At 37.7% G+C, this 18,040-nt stretch overlaps 1 protein-coding gene across 2 annotated transcripts in view; it reads right to left on the bottom strand.

Annotated features, from left to right (window-relative positions):
* GPBP1L1 (GC-rich promoter binding protein 1 like 1) overlaps positions 1–18,040 on the bottom strand; it is a 61,818-nt gene that overhangs the window by 22,395 nt on the left and 21,383 nt on the right. For both annotated transcript variants that reach the window (XM_043461488.1, XM_043461487.1), the window contains exons 2-5: positions 8,793–9,815; positions 7,852–7,966; positions 5,244–5,373; positions 4,569–4,855 (exon numbers count right to left, since the gene is read on the bottom strand). In XM_043461488.1, coding sequence (XP_043317423.1) covers positions 4,569–4,855; positions 5,244–5,373; positions 7,852–7,911 — 477 coding nt within the window. In that variant the 5' untranslated portion in view covers positions 7,912–7,966; positions 8,793–9,815. The remainder of the gene's footprint in view (positions 1–4,568; positions 4,856–5,243; positions 5,374–7,851; positions 7,967–8,792; positions 9,816–18,040) is intronic.

Raw genomic sequence — 18,040 nt, 5'->3', positions numbered from 1 at the left:
CTGACTTAAAAAAAAAAATTAATGCTGTAGCCTAAAACCTTGTTAATTCTCTAGAGTCCTTAGGATTTATGTAAGCAATCATGTCACTTGTGAATAGAAATTTTTATTTCTTTGTTAATTTATATGCATTTTATTTCTCTTTCTTGCCTTACTGCACTTGCTAGGATCTCCAGTACAATGCTAAATATAAGTAGTGAGAGTACACCTGCTAATACTGCTCCTGATATTAAAGGGAGCTCAGCTGTTTGGTAAGACTCAAAGCTATGGCTACACTGTTGTACTTTCTTAGAATCCCTTCTCTTGTCCACAAATTTCTTACTCTCCACGAATTTCTTACTTCCACACACATTAAAGTCCAAATCCTATAAGACTACCCTCACACCTGGCTCCTTCTGCTTCAAAGAACAGTGTACCATGCATCATCGATTCATTCTCTTATCCTTGGAAGGTAATATCAAACTGCCAGGAACAAAGCTCTCACTCACATTTACTAACAGCTATCATTTAAAAATATGTGTGCTACACTTTTCTGGCAGTCCAGTGGTTAAGAGACATTTCTACTATAGGGGGCGCAGGTTAGATCCCTGGTTTGGGAACTAGGATCCTGCATGCTGTACAGCATGGCCATTAAAAAAAAAAGAAATTTTATTTTTTCTTGATATATCCCATTCTTTTTCAACAAATCACTTCTTAATCCCCCTTATTGCTATTCCACACACCTCCTCTCTGAATATACTACTTTCCTTAGATGAGTCTGTCTATTCATAAACCTCAACTACCACCTCTGTTTCCAAAGGCATTTACCTCACCCATCTCTTTGGTACTAAGACCTCTTTATCTTCTACCCTCCAATTCTGCTCCTCCTGTTTTTTCTTTTCAAACGAATTACTTATTATTCACTAATTCCCTTTGAATAGAAATCTTATTTTTTTTTTTTTTGGTAGAAATCTTATTTTTCACTCTTTCTTCTCTAGTTACAATGCCATGGTTTCCATTCTTTAGATTTATCCTCCAAAACAAGATTTTTAACAAACTTAATGTCTGTTAACAGGAAAATGGAGAAACAAACCTAGTATATTCATACAACAGAATATTTCCTATACAGCAGTGAAAAAGATACACAGCAGAGTTTCTCAACCATGGCACTACTGACATTTGGGATTGGTCAATTCTTTGTTATAGGGCTGTCCTGTGCATTGCAGGAAGTTCAGCAACATCTCTGATCTCTACATACTAGATGTCAGTAGGACTATCTCCAGTTGTGACAATCAACATTTCTCTAGATATTGTCAAATGTGCTCTGAAGGAGGCAAATCTGTTCCTGGGTTGAGAACCACTGATCTAGAGCCCTATGTATCAATATAGACAAATCTCAAACAATTTTAAGGAAATAAAAGAGAACTATGTCGGACACAACTGAAGCAACTTAGCTGCAGCAGACGATGTGACAGTATTCATATAAAATCAGAATCAGGCAAAATTGTATTACAGATTGTTTATGGATACATTCATATACGGCATTGGTGCAAAAGTACTTGTGATTTTACACTACTGAACTTTGCTGTTTGATAATGGAATATTCTTAAATAAATGTGGTAATGTTATATACATCATTTTAATGTGCATATCTCACTTTATGGTGTTTTGCTAATGAGTTATTACTTGCTATTTACATTTATTTTAGACTATGGAAATGTGAAATGATGTTAGACAAAAAGCAAATGTGAGTGATTTTCTTATTCAAGTTCAAAATGGAGAGCAGTAAAACAGTGGAGACAACTCACAACATTAACAACACATGTGGCCCAGGAACTGCTAACAAACATATAGCGCAGTGGTTGTTCGAGAAGTTCTGTAAAGGAGATGACAGCCTTGAAGATGAGGAGTATAGTGGGCAGCTGTAGTGGAAGTTGACAACGACCAATTCAGAGCAGTCATCGAAGCTGCTGCTCTTATGCGAGAAGTTGCTGAAGAATTCAACATTGACCATTCTACAGTCATTTGGCATTTGAAGCAAATTGGAAAGGTGAAAAAGCTCAATAAGTGTGTGTCTCATGAGCTGACTAAATTAAAAAACCTGTTTTGAAGTGTCATCTTTTATTCTACACAAGGACAATGAATAATTTCTTGATCAGATTGTGATGTGCGACAAAAAGTGGATTTTATATTATAACTGGTAATGACCAGCTCTGTGGTTGGCCTGAGAAGCAGCCCCAAAGCACTTCCCAAAGCCAAGGTTACACACACACACAAAAAAGGTCATGGTCACTGTTTGGTGGTCTGCTGCTGGTTGGATCCATTACAGCTTTCTGAATCCCAGCGAAACCATTGCATCTGAAAAGTATGCCCAGAAAATCACTGCGATGCACAGAGAACTGCAACACCTGCAGCAAGCACTGGTCAACAGAAAAGGCCCAATTCTGCATGACGATGCCCAACCACACATCGCACAACCAATGCTTCAAAAACTGAACGAATTGGTCTCTGAAATTTAACCTCATCCACCATATTCACCCGCTCTCTTGCCAACCACGTACCACTTCCTTCAAGCATCTTGACAACTTTTTGCAAGGAAAATGCTTTCCACAACTAGTGGGAGGCAGAAAATACTTTCCAAGAGTCCGTCAAATCCCGAAGCTTGGATTTTTACGCTACAGGAATAAACAAACTTATTTCTCATTGGTAAAAATGTGTTCAATGTAATGGTTCCTATTTTGGTTAACAAAATTGTAACAATTTAAAATTCAGTGTGAAACCACAATTACTTTTGCACCAACCTAACAGTAAAAAATCATATATGATGGGAAACACTGAAGTAAAAACGGTGATTACCTTTAGTGGAAAGAGGAGAATATGGTTAGGGAAGCTTTAACTGCACCTGTAATATCTTGCCTCATTTGTAAAAGAATGGTCTGGAGCATACTGGGCAAAATGGCAATATTCACAAAGCTAGGTTATGAGTATACTTGACCATTTTCTCCATACTTTAATGTACACTTAGAATATGCCATAAAAATGTAAACACAAAATAAACCTGCCCTTAATGACCTTGTTCAGGTATGATGTTACTTAGCAGGTGAGGATAACGCTGCCTTAAACATTTCTTTCCGTTCTCAACTCATTTCTCACTGGAAAAGCCACAGAACTGATAATAGACCTTATCAAACTATGCCAATCAGTAGTACAGTACCAGTTTAAAAGGTACTCCAAGTAAATTCTACCTTACCCCACACCAATTCTCATTATCTTTTTTTTTTTTAAAGTAATGCACACAAGAAACTTAAACTACTAAAAGAGATCTTGTTTTCCATGTGCTCAGCTGACTGTGGTCAGAATATATATTTTAGATAAATATTCAGGTAAGATAGAAATTACAACTACAGTAGGTTCATTTAATTGTGTGAAAATTATAACATGAAATTCATTTTATAATAGGAATACCATTCAACTTTTTTTGTTGTTGCTGCTGGTTTGATGAGGATTTCATCAAGTTCTCAAAGTGTGATGAGCAAGAGAGATTTTGTTTCCTAATCACTACCACTGGTCTTGTTTGAATTTGTTTATTAAATAAATAAAATTATAATTTAGTGTAGTCATTTTGGACTATTGAGTACTTAAGACATTCTGGTCAAATACTTAATGTATTGGTATATTATAGACTTTTCCATGAATAAAGTTTTAAAGGATGGGCACCTTGAAATAGGAATATCAATAAGTAACATTTAAATTAAGAGCCCCCAGATCATTTGCTGAACTTGGGAGAGTAGGGGCTGAATGCCTAAATTTTACTCTTTAGTTGGCTCTGATAACATGAAATGGGTGTCATAAAAGTGACTAGCTTATCTAATGTGCTACTTAAAATTACAACTGCACTAACAGGATTTTGCTACTAGTCATATATGGCTTCTGGGCACTTGGAATGTGTTATCTATATTAAGATATAGTACAATTATAAAACACATAAAGAATTTTGCAGACCTAGTATAACAAAGAATGTAAATTATCTTGGTAATTTGAAAATAATGACTACAGGTTAAAATAATAGTAATTTGGATATATCTGGTTAAATAAAATATATTATTAAACTTTTTAAGGTGCACAAAAACTACTTTTGGCTTAGAGGTCAAAAGGCATATAATTCAACACACAGTAGCATATATAGGCAACAGTTAAAATATTCCTAACTGCGTGTTTCTAAATTTATCACAACTGTTTTATATAAGCAAGCAGAATCAGAGGAAAAAAATCCCTCATGATAGTTGGAGAAAGACAATTTAGCAGTTTTCCATAAATATATTTGAATATTCAATCTTATAAAACTTAGAGAAAACTCAGAATTTCTTTCAAGTTCCAAAGGCGTAAAGATGAAAAAATATTAAAATTTGCTAAAAATTATACAGGAATTTTGGTCCTCATCTTCATATTAATCAACTCCTTCCTAAAAACAATAAAAGTCTAAATGTAGGACTCCCTTTTATGTATTTCCTCAAATGTTCTCATTATTAACAGGGTTTTATGTATAAGAATCATTTTAGATTTTAACTGCAGAACTAAACCTTTATACTTACAAAGTCTTCCTCTTCAAACTGCAACTTTTCCACCTTATCTTCTTTCTTCTCTTCCCTAATATCTGTAGGTGGCTTTTCCTGAAAGGCACAGCCTTTCCGGGAGTGGAAGCTGCCATTCCAATGGCGATGGATTCCTGTGCCACCCCCACTACGCTGGTTCATGCCATCATGACCTCGTGAAGAGCCATGCCAACCAGATAGGTTCCCTGTGATTCCAGCATATGCTCCCTTAGAGACACCAGAGTCCACAGAATCATGGCGGAACAGGGAGGGCTGGTGCCAAGAATCTGAAAAAGTAAGGAAAAGTAACACATTAGTGTGTTTGCTTTCTGGAAATTCAGAAACAAGTGGGCCATATGCTTCCTGATCTAATTTACGGTATTGCCAAAGCCTGTCAGGGGACCTTCTAAATAAAAAATTAAGTCCACACACACAAAAAATCACAAGATACATCCTTTTGTTTTAATGTAATTTCTGTAAGAGTTCTTTAACTGCATAAATGACTTAAGAGAACCTGAGAATGTTAGAAAGCCAATATAGCTGATTAATGACTACTGGAGGATCTAATTGAGTATTATGTTTACAAAAGATCATTATTCCAAGGTTATGGACATGTACCCTCAGCCTGGGCTTCCTGAGTAGCTTAAATAGTCATGGAAGTTGGGCATGTCTTACCTCCTGTCGTTCGAAGAGGTCCATTGTTGAAAAAGCCATCAGAGGAATTATGTCTACGACGGCTTACTCCAAATCTACCATCTCCTCGGGGTAGGTGCTCTCCGTGTTTTTCGAAAGTCGCTGTAGGTGACTAAGATGATAATAAAGTATAGAGAAGCAAACAGATAAGTACGTATGAATCTCTTTCATTATCTTCGGTTTTGCATCAGGCTTCTAGAAAACAAGTAATATTGGTGGCAGAAATCTCCATTTTGAGCACATGGGACATAGTTAAGGGCTATAGTTCTCTGAGTTAGAGAAGCTCTACATTGCCTATTTAATCACTGATTGAATTAATTAACAGGCTACTTCAATTACTTGCATGGGGCGGGGGGGGGGGGGGGGGGGGGGGTGGGGGCAGGCAGGGAATCAGTCAATATCCAGAACAAGAAGCTCCAAAACTTACACTTAAAAATGTTGTTAATCTTGAAAGGAAAAGAAAGATGCTTGCTTTTAAAATAATTCTAAATAGCTTATTTGTGTAAATTACTCTCGAATTGGAGAGAAAGGAACAGTTTAAATACCACCTTGGCATGCCATTAACGACAACACAAAAGTTTTTATAGTTTTATAAAACACTTATTTCCATTGTTTAATACCCATAACAAGATTACAATTTGACATCATCCCCATTTTATTTACACATGAGGAAGGAGGTCAGAGAGAATAAGTCTCTGAGGTTACACAACTGAAATAAAGCATTTTGAGAAACACTGTATGTCCTTTCCTATTCCTAACAGCTGTATTCTAGGACAGTCTTTTTCTCAAATAATAGAAAACCAAAGTTTAAAAATCCATGAAATGTATGGTTTACAGGCCCACCACTCCCAACATTTGATAAGCGCTTAGAGGAGAACTACAGGTTGTGTCAGAGACATCTTTACATCTATTTCCTTATTATTAATATCTTCACTTATACTTGGTATTGTCAGATTTTATTTTAGCCATTCTAGTGGGTTACAAGGGCTTCCCTAGTAGGTCAGCTGATAAAGAACCCGCCTGCAGTGCTGGAGACCCCAGTTTGATTCCTGGGTCAGGAAGACCTCCTGAAGAGGGGATAGGTTACCCACTCCAGTATTCTTGGGCTTCCCTGATGAATCAGCTGGTAAAGAATCCACCTGTAACGTGGAAGACCTGGGTTTGATCCCTGGGTTGGAAAGATGCCCTGTAGAAGGGAACAGCGATCCATTCCAGTATTCTGGCCTGGAGAATTCCATGGACTGTATAGTCCGTAGGGTTGCAAAGAGTCAGACATGACCGAGAGACTGTCACTTTCTTTCAGTGGGTTACAAAGAGTTCTCCTTTCCTCCGAAAGTTTAATGGGTTTTAATTCTTCAATTTAGGTTATAATCCACTTCAAGTTAATTTTTATGTATGATATAAAGTCAAGGTTGAGGCTCTCCCTCCTATTCCCCCATAAATATCCAGTCCTAAAGACACTTGTTAAAAAGGATTATCACTTCTGCATTGAATTACCTTGGTACTTTAGTCAAAAATCAACTGACTAAATATACAGGACTATTTTTGAATTCTCTATTCTATTTTATCACTTCACATGGCTATCTTTATGCTAATACCACAAATGTGCTTACTGTAGCCTTAATGGAAATATTTATTAATAAATTGTATTTCCTAATTCTTTTTACCAAGTTCATGGTGCTAAATCAATTGTTTTTTGCAGGTATAAGATCTGCCTACTTTAAACAATTCCCTAGATACCATATCTAATCCCTCATCCCACCACCTCCAACCCTTGAGGCAGATTATGTCAATTATGAGATGGCTGGGAATTTCACAAGCACAATTCAAACTGAAGTTTAGAGCAAAGGGTTGTGGGTCTAGACAGACCAGGAACATATTCCCCAAAATTCATGTTTAAAAAAATGTTTTCTTCCTGAGACCAGCTATTAACTTTGTCCCTCCTCTATTAGGTGGCAAAATGGGAAGTATTTTTATTAACTTCCCGGAAGGTTTCCTTTACCAAGAATATATTCCATTTGTCTTTATCCTTAATGCAAACATTTTCTCCAAAATCAGTAATCAGACCATTGTCTCTGAAACAGAATTTCAGATTTAATTAAATTAATTAAAATAATTTAAATTTATTTTACTAATAAAATAAATTTAATTAATTAAAATTAATCAATTTAATAGGATTTAATCTGAGAGTCATGTAGTAGTCAATCAATTACTGTCTATCCTTTTTCCTCATCAACTACTACTTTAGGCTATGTACATTCATTCTGAAGATCCAGTTCCCCCCAAACCAAAGTGTTCTGCAGCTAACATAGGAAGTCTTAAGTGTGCCACATGATGAGAAAAGCTTAACATGTAATGAAATAAACAGGACACTTGGGTACACATTGACTTGAACTGCCTAAGTATTTATACCCTATTTATATCCTAAAAGTAAGATAAAAGAAAGATAAGTTTATGAAAATATATCTAAAATTCTCAGACAAGACTGAATATACACACAAAAAAACTAGATTATAAAACAGAGGCTATAAGACAAGACAAGGATGCAAAGAATTGGCATTGAGACAGTTACTAGAATGGAGAATAGTACCTTAGCTGACTGTGGTGTTGAGAAATTTAGCCAAGCAGGAACAAAGTCATGCTGCGCCATTTAGGTCCAGTGTCTCTTTTCAACAAGGTGAGGCATCCAACCTCATGGCCAGGATCTGAAAATGAGAAAATTAAAATCATTTATTCTTGGAAGAACCTGGTATCAAGTAAAGGAGTCTGCGATTACTTTAAGGTCCCCCTTTTACAGAAAGACTTGCTCTCTGAGCCTTTCTAGAGTACTCATCTGGCCTCATACATCAGAGAAGTTCTAAACAAAAACAATAGTCTGTGAACATATAACCATGAATATGCAACACAAACAGAGAAAGTGGGACATAGTCCTGAAGGTTATATGACAGAAGCTAATGAATTCTTGGGTTATAGCAGAAGAACCTTAAGAATAAACAACTACTCATAACTACAGATATATGCTATGCCAGGTATATGCTAAGTTGCTTCAAACACTGCTGACACTTTGCGACCCCATGAACTACATACAGCCCACCAGGTTCCTCTGTCCATAGGATTCTCCAGGCAAGAATACTGGAGTGGGTCGCCATTTCCTTTCCCAGGGGATCTTCCTGACCCAGGGATCAAACCCATGGTCTCTTATGTCTCCTGCATTGGCAGGCGGGTTCTTTACCACTAGCACCACTTGGGAAGCCCCAAACTAAAGGTATTTATTAAAAAAGATTAATCTGCTTCAGGTAACTTCAGGCAAAAGCAGTAGAAAAAAAATCTTCCTAGAGAAGGAAGTTATAACTTCTCAAGTTTTTTTTTTTTCTATTTAGTTCACATTAACTTCTCCTAATCAGAATCAATTTTCCTGAGAGATCCGTTGGTGTCTCCAAATCACCTCACTGATAGTCCCCAGAATACATCAGAAAAGAGTAGGTATTTTCCATGATACATATACATACACAGTCATAGGAGGATACTTACCCCAGAGTATAACCTCTGTGGTCCTGCTTCCTGAACTTCTTGAGTTGCCAGCTGGATTTCCACGAGGTTCTCTTGTTAAAAGGGTACTTAATTAGGCTGGCCAGCACAAGGCCTTACGATGAAGCAAAAAGAATCCAGGCTCTGTGTGGATCAATCTATCAGTCCCCTCAATTGCTCATCTTAAACTATCTAGTTCCTGACACGTTTCCCAAAGGGGAAGGGGAAAGGGGAAGGGGGAGGGGAACATAAAAAGTATTTGTTACATTTAAAAAATGGGGGGAAGGGGAAAGAGCTATATCAACGTTCACCTCATTCAACTTCCTTGAGTGATAGCACTATGATGTTGCTTAAATAGATAATACATGGACATTTGCACAGTGAATGCAAATACTGTTCATAACAAGGTCATAGCTTAGAAAGACAGAATGACTTTTGTTTGGTCAAATAATGTCATTGAAGTGATAGATCAAAAATAAAACACTGACGAGCTATAAAAGATCTTCTGAGTAGTCAGTCAACTCTAGGAGCAAAACATCTACATTACAAAGCCCTTAATTTATAAATCTCATTATTCTTACACAGCTGGTAAAAATAGTCTGCAGGTATGAGTTTATATTTGTCTTATCCTTCAAAATCTAAGGACATAAGAAAGCTTGTTAAAAAAAAAAAAAAAAACAGACAGGAACTTGATATGCTTTTCCCTCCAAGAATAGCAGCTTTCAAGGCAAGTTTTCTTGGTATAAAGCTCTCAAATGTTTCTTCTATTTCTTTGGTCTTCACTATTTATAAATTCACAGCAAAATTAAAACAAGTAGAAAGGCAGGGCTTAAGAACAGTCACGGAGAAAGTTCCAAAGTGAGGTTTTCTTCTCTTCAGTTTTCTGTATTTCACTTGTTCTGCCCGTTCCCAAAGACTACATTGAGTTAATGGAAGGTAATAAGAATCTTCTGCTTCAGTAGAGAAGTCACTTTGGATCCATTTTCATTGTTATTCAATCATTTAAAAGGCCACAGGAATCTATCACTATAAATGAAAAAACAAAATAACGTATCACAAGAGGCAAAATTACTATATATAATTGCTAAAATGAGACATGGGTCAAATGATGGACCTAGGAGACAAAGGTCTAGGAGACAAAATTCAAGTCCAATTTAAACATTAATTTAATGTACCACCACCTACAGCAACAATATAACTGGCTAAAATTTTTTTAAGGATTTTAAAAGGATTTTAGAAAAGTGAGGTGAAAAAAAATCTACCTTTAAAATTACCATTTCTCCAATTAGCTATCAAATGCAATTCAGAAATGCAAATTAGAGTCCATTAGATTTAGACTTTCCCTCATATTTGGAACAGCTTGCCATAAGTGGTCAAAGAGGCATAACTAACTGGTTTATTACACAGTCATCAACTATTTAATTATTTAGTACTAACCACGGTTAGATGCTTAAAAACAAGACAACTGTCACAGCATTCCTCATGTATTTACGTATTTTTAGATACCTACTTATCAATTAAGAGACTTAAGTGCTTATTCTCTGACGTAAGATATGCAGTAAGAGATGACATAAATATTTCTTTGGCAAATTCCTAACATACTTCCAAGGGCTAGAGCATTTTCTGATATAAGAGAATGCTTGCATCGGTGGACAATTCTGGTCTACACTGGTAAATACTAGTTTATAGAATATTTCTCATATAATCAATTCCTGTTTAAAGAAATACTAAATTCAGAAGAGTAAATACCTCTGTGGGGAAACAATGGGAAAGGAATCAAAAAAAGGTTCCGGGGTGCTTCATCTGTATCTGTAATACATTATTAAATTGATGGGTATTCACTTGTTCTCTACATTTTTTATATCTTTATAATACATATATGTGTAACATCAACCACGCAGAGTACACACACGTTAATAATTTTAAAAAGTGACCTTATTAATATGTAAAAGAGGTCTCAATAAGTTCCAAAGAATAAAAGTCTATGTTCTCTTACAATGTTAAAATCAGGAAACAATATTCTCTTCAGTTCCCACTCTCCTTCCCCTTCCTGAAGAAACACTGTACAAACCCATTAGGAGCGGTCAGGCGAAGTAAAAGCAGCAAAGGGGGCGCTCCAGAGGCCAGAGCAAGGTACTGGGGCATAATCAGGATGTGAGGGTGTCCACCGAGGGTGGAAGGATACTGAAATGTGTGTATGGCAGCAGTCCTGCACAGGTTGTTGGACCTCATTAGGTGAGTGTCCCAGTACAGTCCAATGCAGAGTATGGGAACCCCAAGAGGAATAAGGAGGGTTTCCTCGTTATTCAAGTGGGTTGCAGGCTTCCATACAGCAATGTGCCTTCCACAGTTGTTACAACTCTGACGTGATTAGGGAGAAATACATATAAGGGAAGAGATGATAAATGCAGGTTGGTTACATACCAGGATTTGAACAAAAAGTAAAAAATATTAGGAAAAATGGGAGTCAGATTTCTTACTGTGAGAGAAGTGATACAAAGATAAACTTTCAAAATCTTTAAGTAGAAGAAATACTATGAATAAATTTGCACTATAACAGCTAGAGCAGTACTCAAAAAATAAGCTTTAAAAACTTATTTTTTAAGAAGATTAAATCAAACTGAACTTTATTGCTCTTTTTTTTCATGACAGGTAACAAGCAATAAAAAAAAACCTAAAGAAACACAGAAAGATAAGGTCAGAAAAAAATCAGAATGATTTTTTAAAACAATAATTATTTTGAAACAGATTAATAATTTTTTAAGACAGCATGAAAAAGAGGAAATAAACACAACAGATAAATAAATATCATGCGTAGGGACTTCCCTGGTGGTCCAGTGGTTAAGAATCCACTTTGCACTGCAGGGGATGTGAATTCAATCCCTGGTTGGGGAACTAAAACTCCAGGAGCCGAGGAGCACTAAGCCCACACCACAAATACACTCCAGTATTCCTGCTTGGAAAATTCCACGGACAGAGGACAGGAATAGTTAGTTCAAGGATAATCTCTTGATATTGGTTCTGTAGTCCAGCCTAGAGATTTTGAAAATCAGAACTGACTGCAATTCACAACCTGGAGAAAACTTGATTTTTTTTTGAAAACCAGTTTTTAATATAAACAAATTAAAAGCCAAGTCACAAAATACTTAGGAAAAAGTAAAATAAACTGAACTACATAATTGATGGGATACGGGAGTAAAAGAGAAAAAGAAGTTCACACTCTGATTTCTAGTTTGGGTAACTTGGTAAATAACTACCACATCACTGACTGATACAGGGAGTAAAAGCTAACTGGCTACTGTTCCTCCAGTATAATTCAGGTGTTTTTTAAAGAAATTAAATTTATTTATTTTTGACTGCACTGGGTTTTTGTTGCTGTGCACAGGCTTTCTTTATTTGTGGTTAGCTGAGGCTATTCTCTCATTGCGTGCACAGGCTTCTCTTGTTGTGGAGTACAGGATCTAGGTGCATGGACTTAGCTGCCACTTAGTTGTCCCGCAGCATGTGGGGTCTTCTTGGACCAGGAATTGAACCCGTGTCTCCTGTACTGACAGGCAGATTCTTCAGGACAGGACCACCAGGAAAGCCTCAGGATTGTTTTTACTTAGGTCTATCTATACCTGCAATGAAACAATCCTATGACAAACCTAGACAGTGTTTTAAAAAAACAGAGATACCACTTTGCTGACAAAGATCCATATAATCAGAGCTATGGTTTTCCAGTAGTCATGTGTGGATGTGAGAGCTGGACCATACAGAAGGCTGAGTGCCAAAGAATTGATGTTTTTGAACTGCTGGAGAAGACTCTTGAGAGTTCCTTGGACAGCAAGGAGATCAAACCAGTCCATCCTAAAGGAAATCAGTCCTGAATATTCACTGGAAGGACTGATGCTGAAGCTGAAGCTCCAATACTTTGGCCACCTGATGTGAAAAAACCCTGATCTGAGAAAGATTGAGGGGCAAGAGCAGAAGAGAGTGACAGAGGATGAGATAGCTGGACGGCATCACTAACTCAATGGATGTGAGTCTGAGCAAACTCCTGGAGACAGTGATGGACAGGGAAGCCTGGTGTGCTGCAGGCCATGGGGTTGCAAAGACATAACTTAGTGACTGAACAACAACATACCTATAATACCTAATACATGATGACAATGTCCCTGTAACAGTTTCTTATGCAAAAATATCAAATCAAGTTTCTATCTAAAATAACATAATTAACTATTTGTTGCACCCTTTCTGTTTTAAGAATTTTGTTTTAAACCACAGAGAACCAGGAATTCAAGGCAGGAAGATCTATTAGGTTATAAAACTGATTGACATGAAGGAAAATACCTCAGTTTTATACACAAACATTTCCCTTTAACAAAGCACACTAGGCATATTCTAATTGACACACATTATCTTTTCAGTCAGTAGTTTAGTTTTAGTTTAAGTCACTCAGTCGTGTCCGACTCTGCGACCCATGGACTGTAGCCTACCAGGCTCCTCAGTCCATGGGGTTTTCCAGGCAAGAACACTGGAGTGGGTTGCCCTTTTCTTCTCCAGAGGATCTTCCCAAACCACGGATCAAACCCGGGTCTCCCGCATTGTAGGCAGATGCTTTACCGTCTGAGCTACCAGGAAAGCCCAGTCAGTCTTCAATCCCAAATTACTCTAGTAGAGTTTCAGCTGAGGCAGTGACTGTAGAGGGAATATTAACTGGTGATGCTTTGCTGCTGGAGTGAAAGTTCCAAATTTGTTATATAGCCCATAACTACTTACTGACCATCTCCAACATACTAGGCTGTCAAGCTTTCAAAGTGTGGTCTGTGCATGTACATGTACAGCATGTGGTGGTGAGGAGATGAATGACAAATGGGAAATGAAGAAAGAGGACAGATAAAGGAAATAGAAATTCCTGTTTTAGAAGCAAAAGACTAAAATGTCAATAATGGTTTTATTAGGATGGTGTAACTACAAGCATTCTGTTTCACCTTTGTAGTAAAATGTTTTTGTAATGAAATGTCTTTACTCTGGTTATGCCTTCTGCGGCTGTGGCTATTTTTACAGAACTAATTGGAGCAACTTTAGCCTAACTACTGAGGAAAAATACATCACTCAAAACTCTTTCGGGGTGGTTATCAAGACTTAAAAAATTTAAATATGAAATGTCAAGTATGTAGTCTGGATCTCAGAGAGGTCTGTTCTGGAGAGAGAATTCTGGGAATTGTCAGTGTTTGGTGAAAGTTGCTCAGTCGTGTCCGACTCTTCGCGATCCCATGAACGATACAGTCCATGGAATTCTCCAGGGCAGAACACTGGAGTGGGTATCCTTTCCCTTCTCCAGGGGATCGTCCTAATCCAGGGATTGAACCCAGGTCTCCTGCATTGCAGGCAGATTCTTTACCAGCTGAGTCACAAGGGAAGCCCAGTGTTTGGTAGATGATGTTTAAAATCAGAAGAGATGAGATCTAAGAAGATTACAAAGATTTATATAAGAGTCTCCAAGTCCTATCTATTTACTCCTTAGTTTCCATTTCTGTGTTACTCTTCAATTAAAAACCCGGCTCCAGGGACTTCCTTTGGCAGTCGCGTGGTTAAGACCCCACATTCCAATGCAGGGGGCACGGCACTGATTCCTGGCTGTATGTCCCAGAGCAGAGCCAAAACAAACAAACAAAACTGGGTTCACAGGCACTACTAGACTCTTCCGCCCTCTACCTCAGCCTCTACTCTTGGCTGCTAGATTTCTCTTCCAAAGTCCAGGTTCATTATATTACTACCCTGCTCAGAAGTTTTCTGGCTTCCTATCAACTACACAACAGGGTTTAAGTTCCCCTGTCTGACAGTCGACAAATAAGCCTTTCAGGACTTACCTGGTGGCACAGTGGTTAAGAATCTGCCCGTGAATGCAGGGGACACGGGTTCCATCCCTGGTCTGGTAAGATTCCACATGCTGTGGAGCAACTAAGCCCCCTAGGCACAACCACTGAAGCCTGTACACTGCAATTACTAAAGCCCACAGACTTATAAGCCTGTGCTCCTCAACAAAAGAAGCCACTGCAATGAGAAAAAGCCTATGTACTGGAACGAAGAGTAGCCCCAGCTCACTGCAACTAGAGAAAATCTGGGCAAAGTAACAAAAGACCCAGTGTAGCCAAAAATAAATAAATATTTTTAAGAGAAGAAGAAAAGAACTAAGCCTTTCCCCATTAGTAAACTCTCTGTCTAAAATCTTCAAGGTAAGTTAATTGTGCCTTCTATGGCACTTAACACTTGCTCCTTTCAGGATAGTTATAAATGTTGACTCTAACTCCCAGAAGGCCAAAAAACTGTTGCTTCTACAAAGTCTTGTCCTGCCCTTCTTTGAAACTCACACAGCATCTAGCATGGTACCCTGCATGCATAAGGATTCAAAGGTTTAACAAACTAATTTTTACAGATTATGACAAAGCAAAATGCAGAGAAATTGGAACCCTCGTACATTGCTGGTAAAAACATAAAATGGTGCAGGTGCTGTGGCAAACAGTTGGTGGTTCCTCAAAAGTTAAACAGAGTTAGCATACAATCTATCATTTCTATTCCTAGATACACAGCCAAGAGAAATGAAAACACGTGTCCACACAAAAACTTGTAAGTGAATGTTCACCGCAGTTTTATTCACAAAAGCTACAAGAAGAAACTCAAATGCCCATCAGTGGATGGATGAGAAAAATGTGGTATATTCATACAATAGAATATTATTCAGCTATGAAAAGGAATGAATACATGCTCCAAGGATGAACTCTGAAAGCATTATGCTAAATGAAAGATACCAAATATGCAAAACAACACATTACATGACTCCATTTATATGAAATATCCAACCCAGAGAGACAGAGAACAATTAGTGGTTACCAGGGGTTGGAGGAGGGGATGTAACTGCTTAATGCATTTGAGGTTTATGTTTGGGATAATGAAAAAGCTCTGGAACCTGACAGTGATGACAGTTGGAAAACACTGTGAGTGTACTTGCTGCCATCAAACTGTACACTTTAAAATGGTTACAACGGTAAATCTTATATGTATTTTGCCACAATTTTAAAAAATAGTATTATAGTGCAGTTAAGTCAATAGAAACCATAATATTAAATATAAACAATGTACTACATCATTCTTTTTAGGTTTTATCTAAATAATTTTTAGATAAAATGCTCTCTTCCTGCACACGCCTATCAGAACTGCCTATGTGAATACTTGATCCAACCATTCATTCACAAACATCTGTCAAATATTTTAGCTTTACAAATCCTCTGACTTTCTGGCTACTTCCCATATGCCCAGCAATCTACAAGATACTTCATAACACGATCTAATTTTATACCTTGTAATAAGTTGCTAGAGAGGATGTCCCTGCCAGGGACCTTATCTCAATCTCCTCTAAGTTAAGTTCCCATTATCATTCCACATGTGTTCATGGCCTCACTAACTCTTATTTTCTCTACAGTCCGATATCCCTCTAGGTATTTAGGTTCATTTCCCTTCAGTCTTAACAAAACTTCCATAAAGAGCAGTGTACTGTCAGTATCTCCATTTTCTCACTCCCCATTTATTTTTCTTTTTTTTTTTTTAGTTCTACCACTTTATTGCTACCAACCCATTTCCCTCCACCCTTGTGCACACATGCTCAGTCATGTAATCCCATGGACTTCAGCCCGCCAGACTCCTCTGTCCATGGACTTTTCCAGGCAAGAATACTGGAGTGGGTTGCCATTTCCTTCTCCACCCATTTATTTTTCAATCCATTGCAAATTTAATTTCTTCCCACAACTCCAATGAACACTCATCTGTCCTCTTAATTCCAAAATTTGAAGAGTATCTCCCAGTTTCTTTACCACTAAAATGGAAGCTGTGCTTCTTACATGTTGAAGGTTAATAAGCCAACAAATATATAAAAACAGCACATTACTTTTTTATCGACTCTTAAAGGGCTTCCCAGGTGGCCCTAGTGGTAAAGAACCTGCCTGCCAACACAGGAGACGTAAGAGACTTGGGTTTGATCCCTGGGTCAGGAAGATCCCCTGGAGGAGGGCATGGCAACCCAATCCAGTATTCTTGCCTGGAGAATCCCATGGACAGAGGAGCCTGGCAAGCTACAATCCAAGGGATGGCAAAGAGTCTGACATGACTGAGCACACAATCAAAGAGTGGATGAAAGGAAATATAAAGCCAGATGGTTTATTTAGTCATATTCTGGGAGAATTTTTAACTAAAACACAAATCTGTGCAACTCCTAACATATACTTTATTCTTCTTTCCTTCCTAACACCAGGTTAGCCATCCACTCAGAGATTAACAAGAAAAAGCCAAGGTAAGCTCTAAAATGTTAAGGGACTTAACCAAGGTTAACACATCTAATAAGTGACTGGGTTAGGTCTAGAACACTAATTTTCTAATTTCACTGCTTTCTGAATTATATACACTGTATTTGTTTCCAGTTATGAAATAATTCTAATACTTAGAAAAACAGAACAAATTCCTTAAAATCCTATGGAGCAAGAATCTAAAGAGGGATGTTAATTTATACACTTTTTTTTTTGCCTTCTTTATTTCTCTTATTATTTATCTCGGTTAGTCAAGAGTGGCTGGCTTCCAGGTAAAGATGAATGACGAAAAATTAAACCTTTTGGTGCTAAGAAAAAAGAAGCACATAAAAAATGTGGCTTTAAAGTACATGGTTCCTGATCCTTAAAAAAAATAAACTTTATTTATTTATTATGGCTGCACGGGGTCTTCGCTGCTAAGCGCAGGCTTTCTTTAGTTGCAGCAAGCAGGGGCCACTCTCTAGTTGTGGTGTGCGGGCTTCTCTTGCTGTGGGGCATGGGCTCGAGGGCCTTTAGTTGCAGTGCGCAGGCTCAGTAGTCAAGGCCCATGAGGGCCTTGGCTTATTTGCCCCAAGGCACATGGAATCTTCCCAGACCAGGGATTGAACCACATTTCCTGCAATGGCAGGCAAGTTCTTAACCACTGAACCACCAGGGAAGTCCCATGGTCCTGATCTGAATAAAACTGCAATCTCATGTATTTAGCCATGCCAATACCTTAAAAGAACATGACCCATATATCCAACTCCATCACAGGCAAAAATGATTCAGAACATGTACTGCTGAGCCATGAAGTTCCAAAGACCTATCATATCCACAGCTAGCTCAGGGAAAGAATGCAAAGAAGCCACAAGGGGTTCTTTCTACAAAATGTAATCAGGCTTATACCAACTGATCTTGGCTAAAAGG

The sequence above is a fragment of the Cervus canadensis genome, chromosome 2 (genome assembly GCF_019320065.1).
Source record: "Cervus canadensis isolate Bull #8, Minnesota chromosome 2, ASM1932006v1, whole genome shotgun sequence".
NCBI classification, from domain to species: domain Eukaryota; kingdom Metazoa; phylum Chordata; class Mammalia; order Artiodactyla; family Cervidae; genus Cervus; species Cervus canadensis.
The sequence above is the reverse complement of the archived record's forward strand: the minus strand, read 5'-3'. Positions and strand labels throughout refer to the sequence as shown.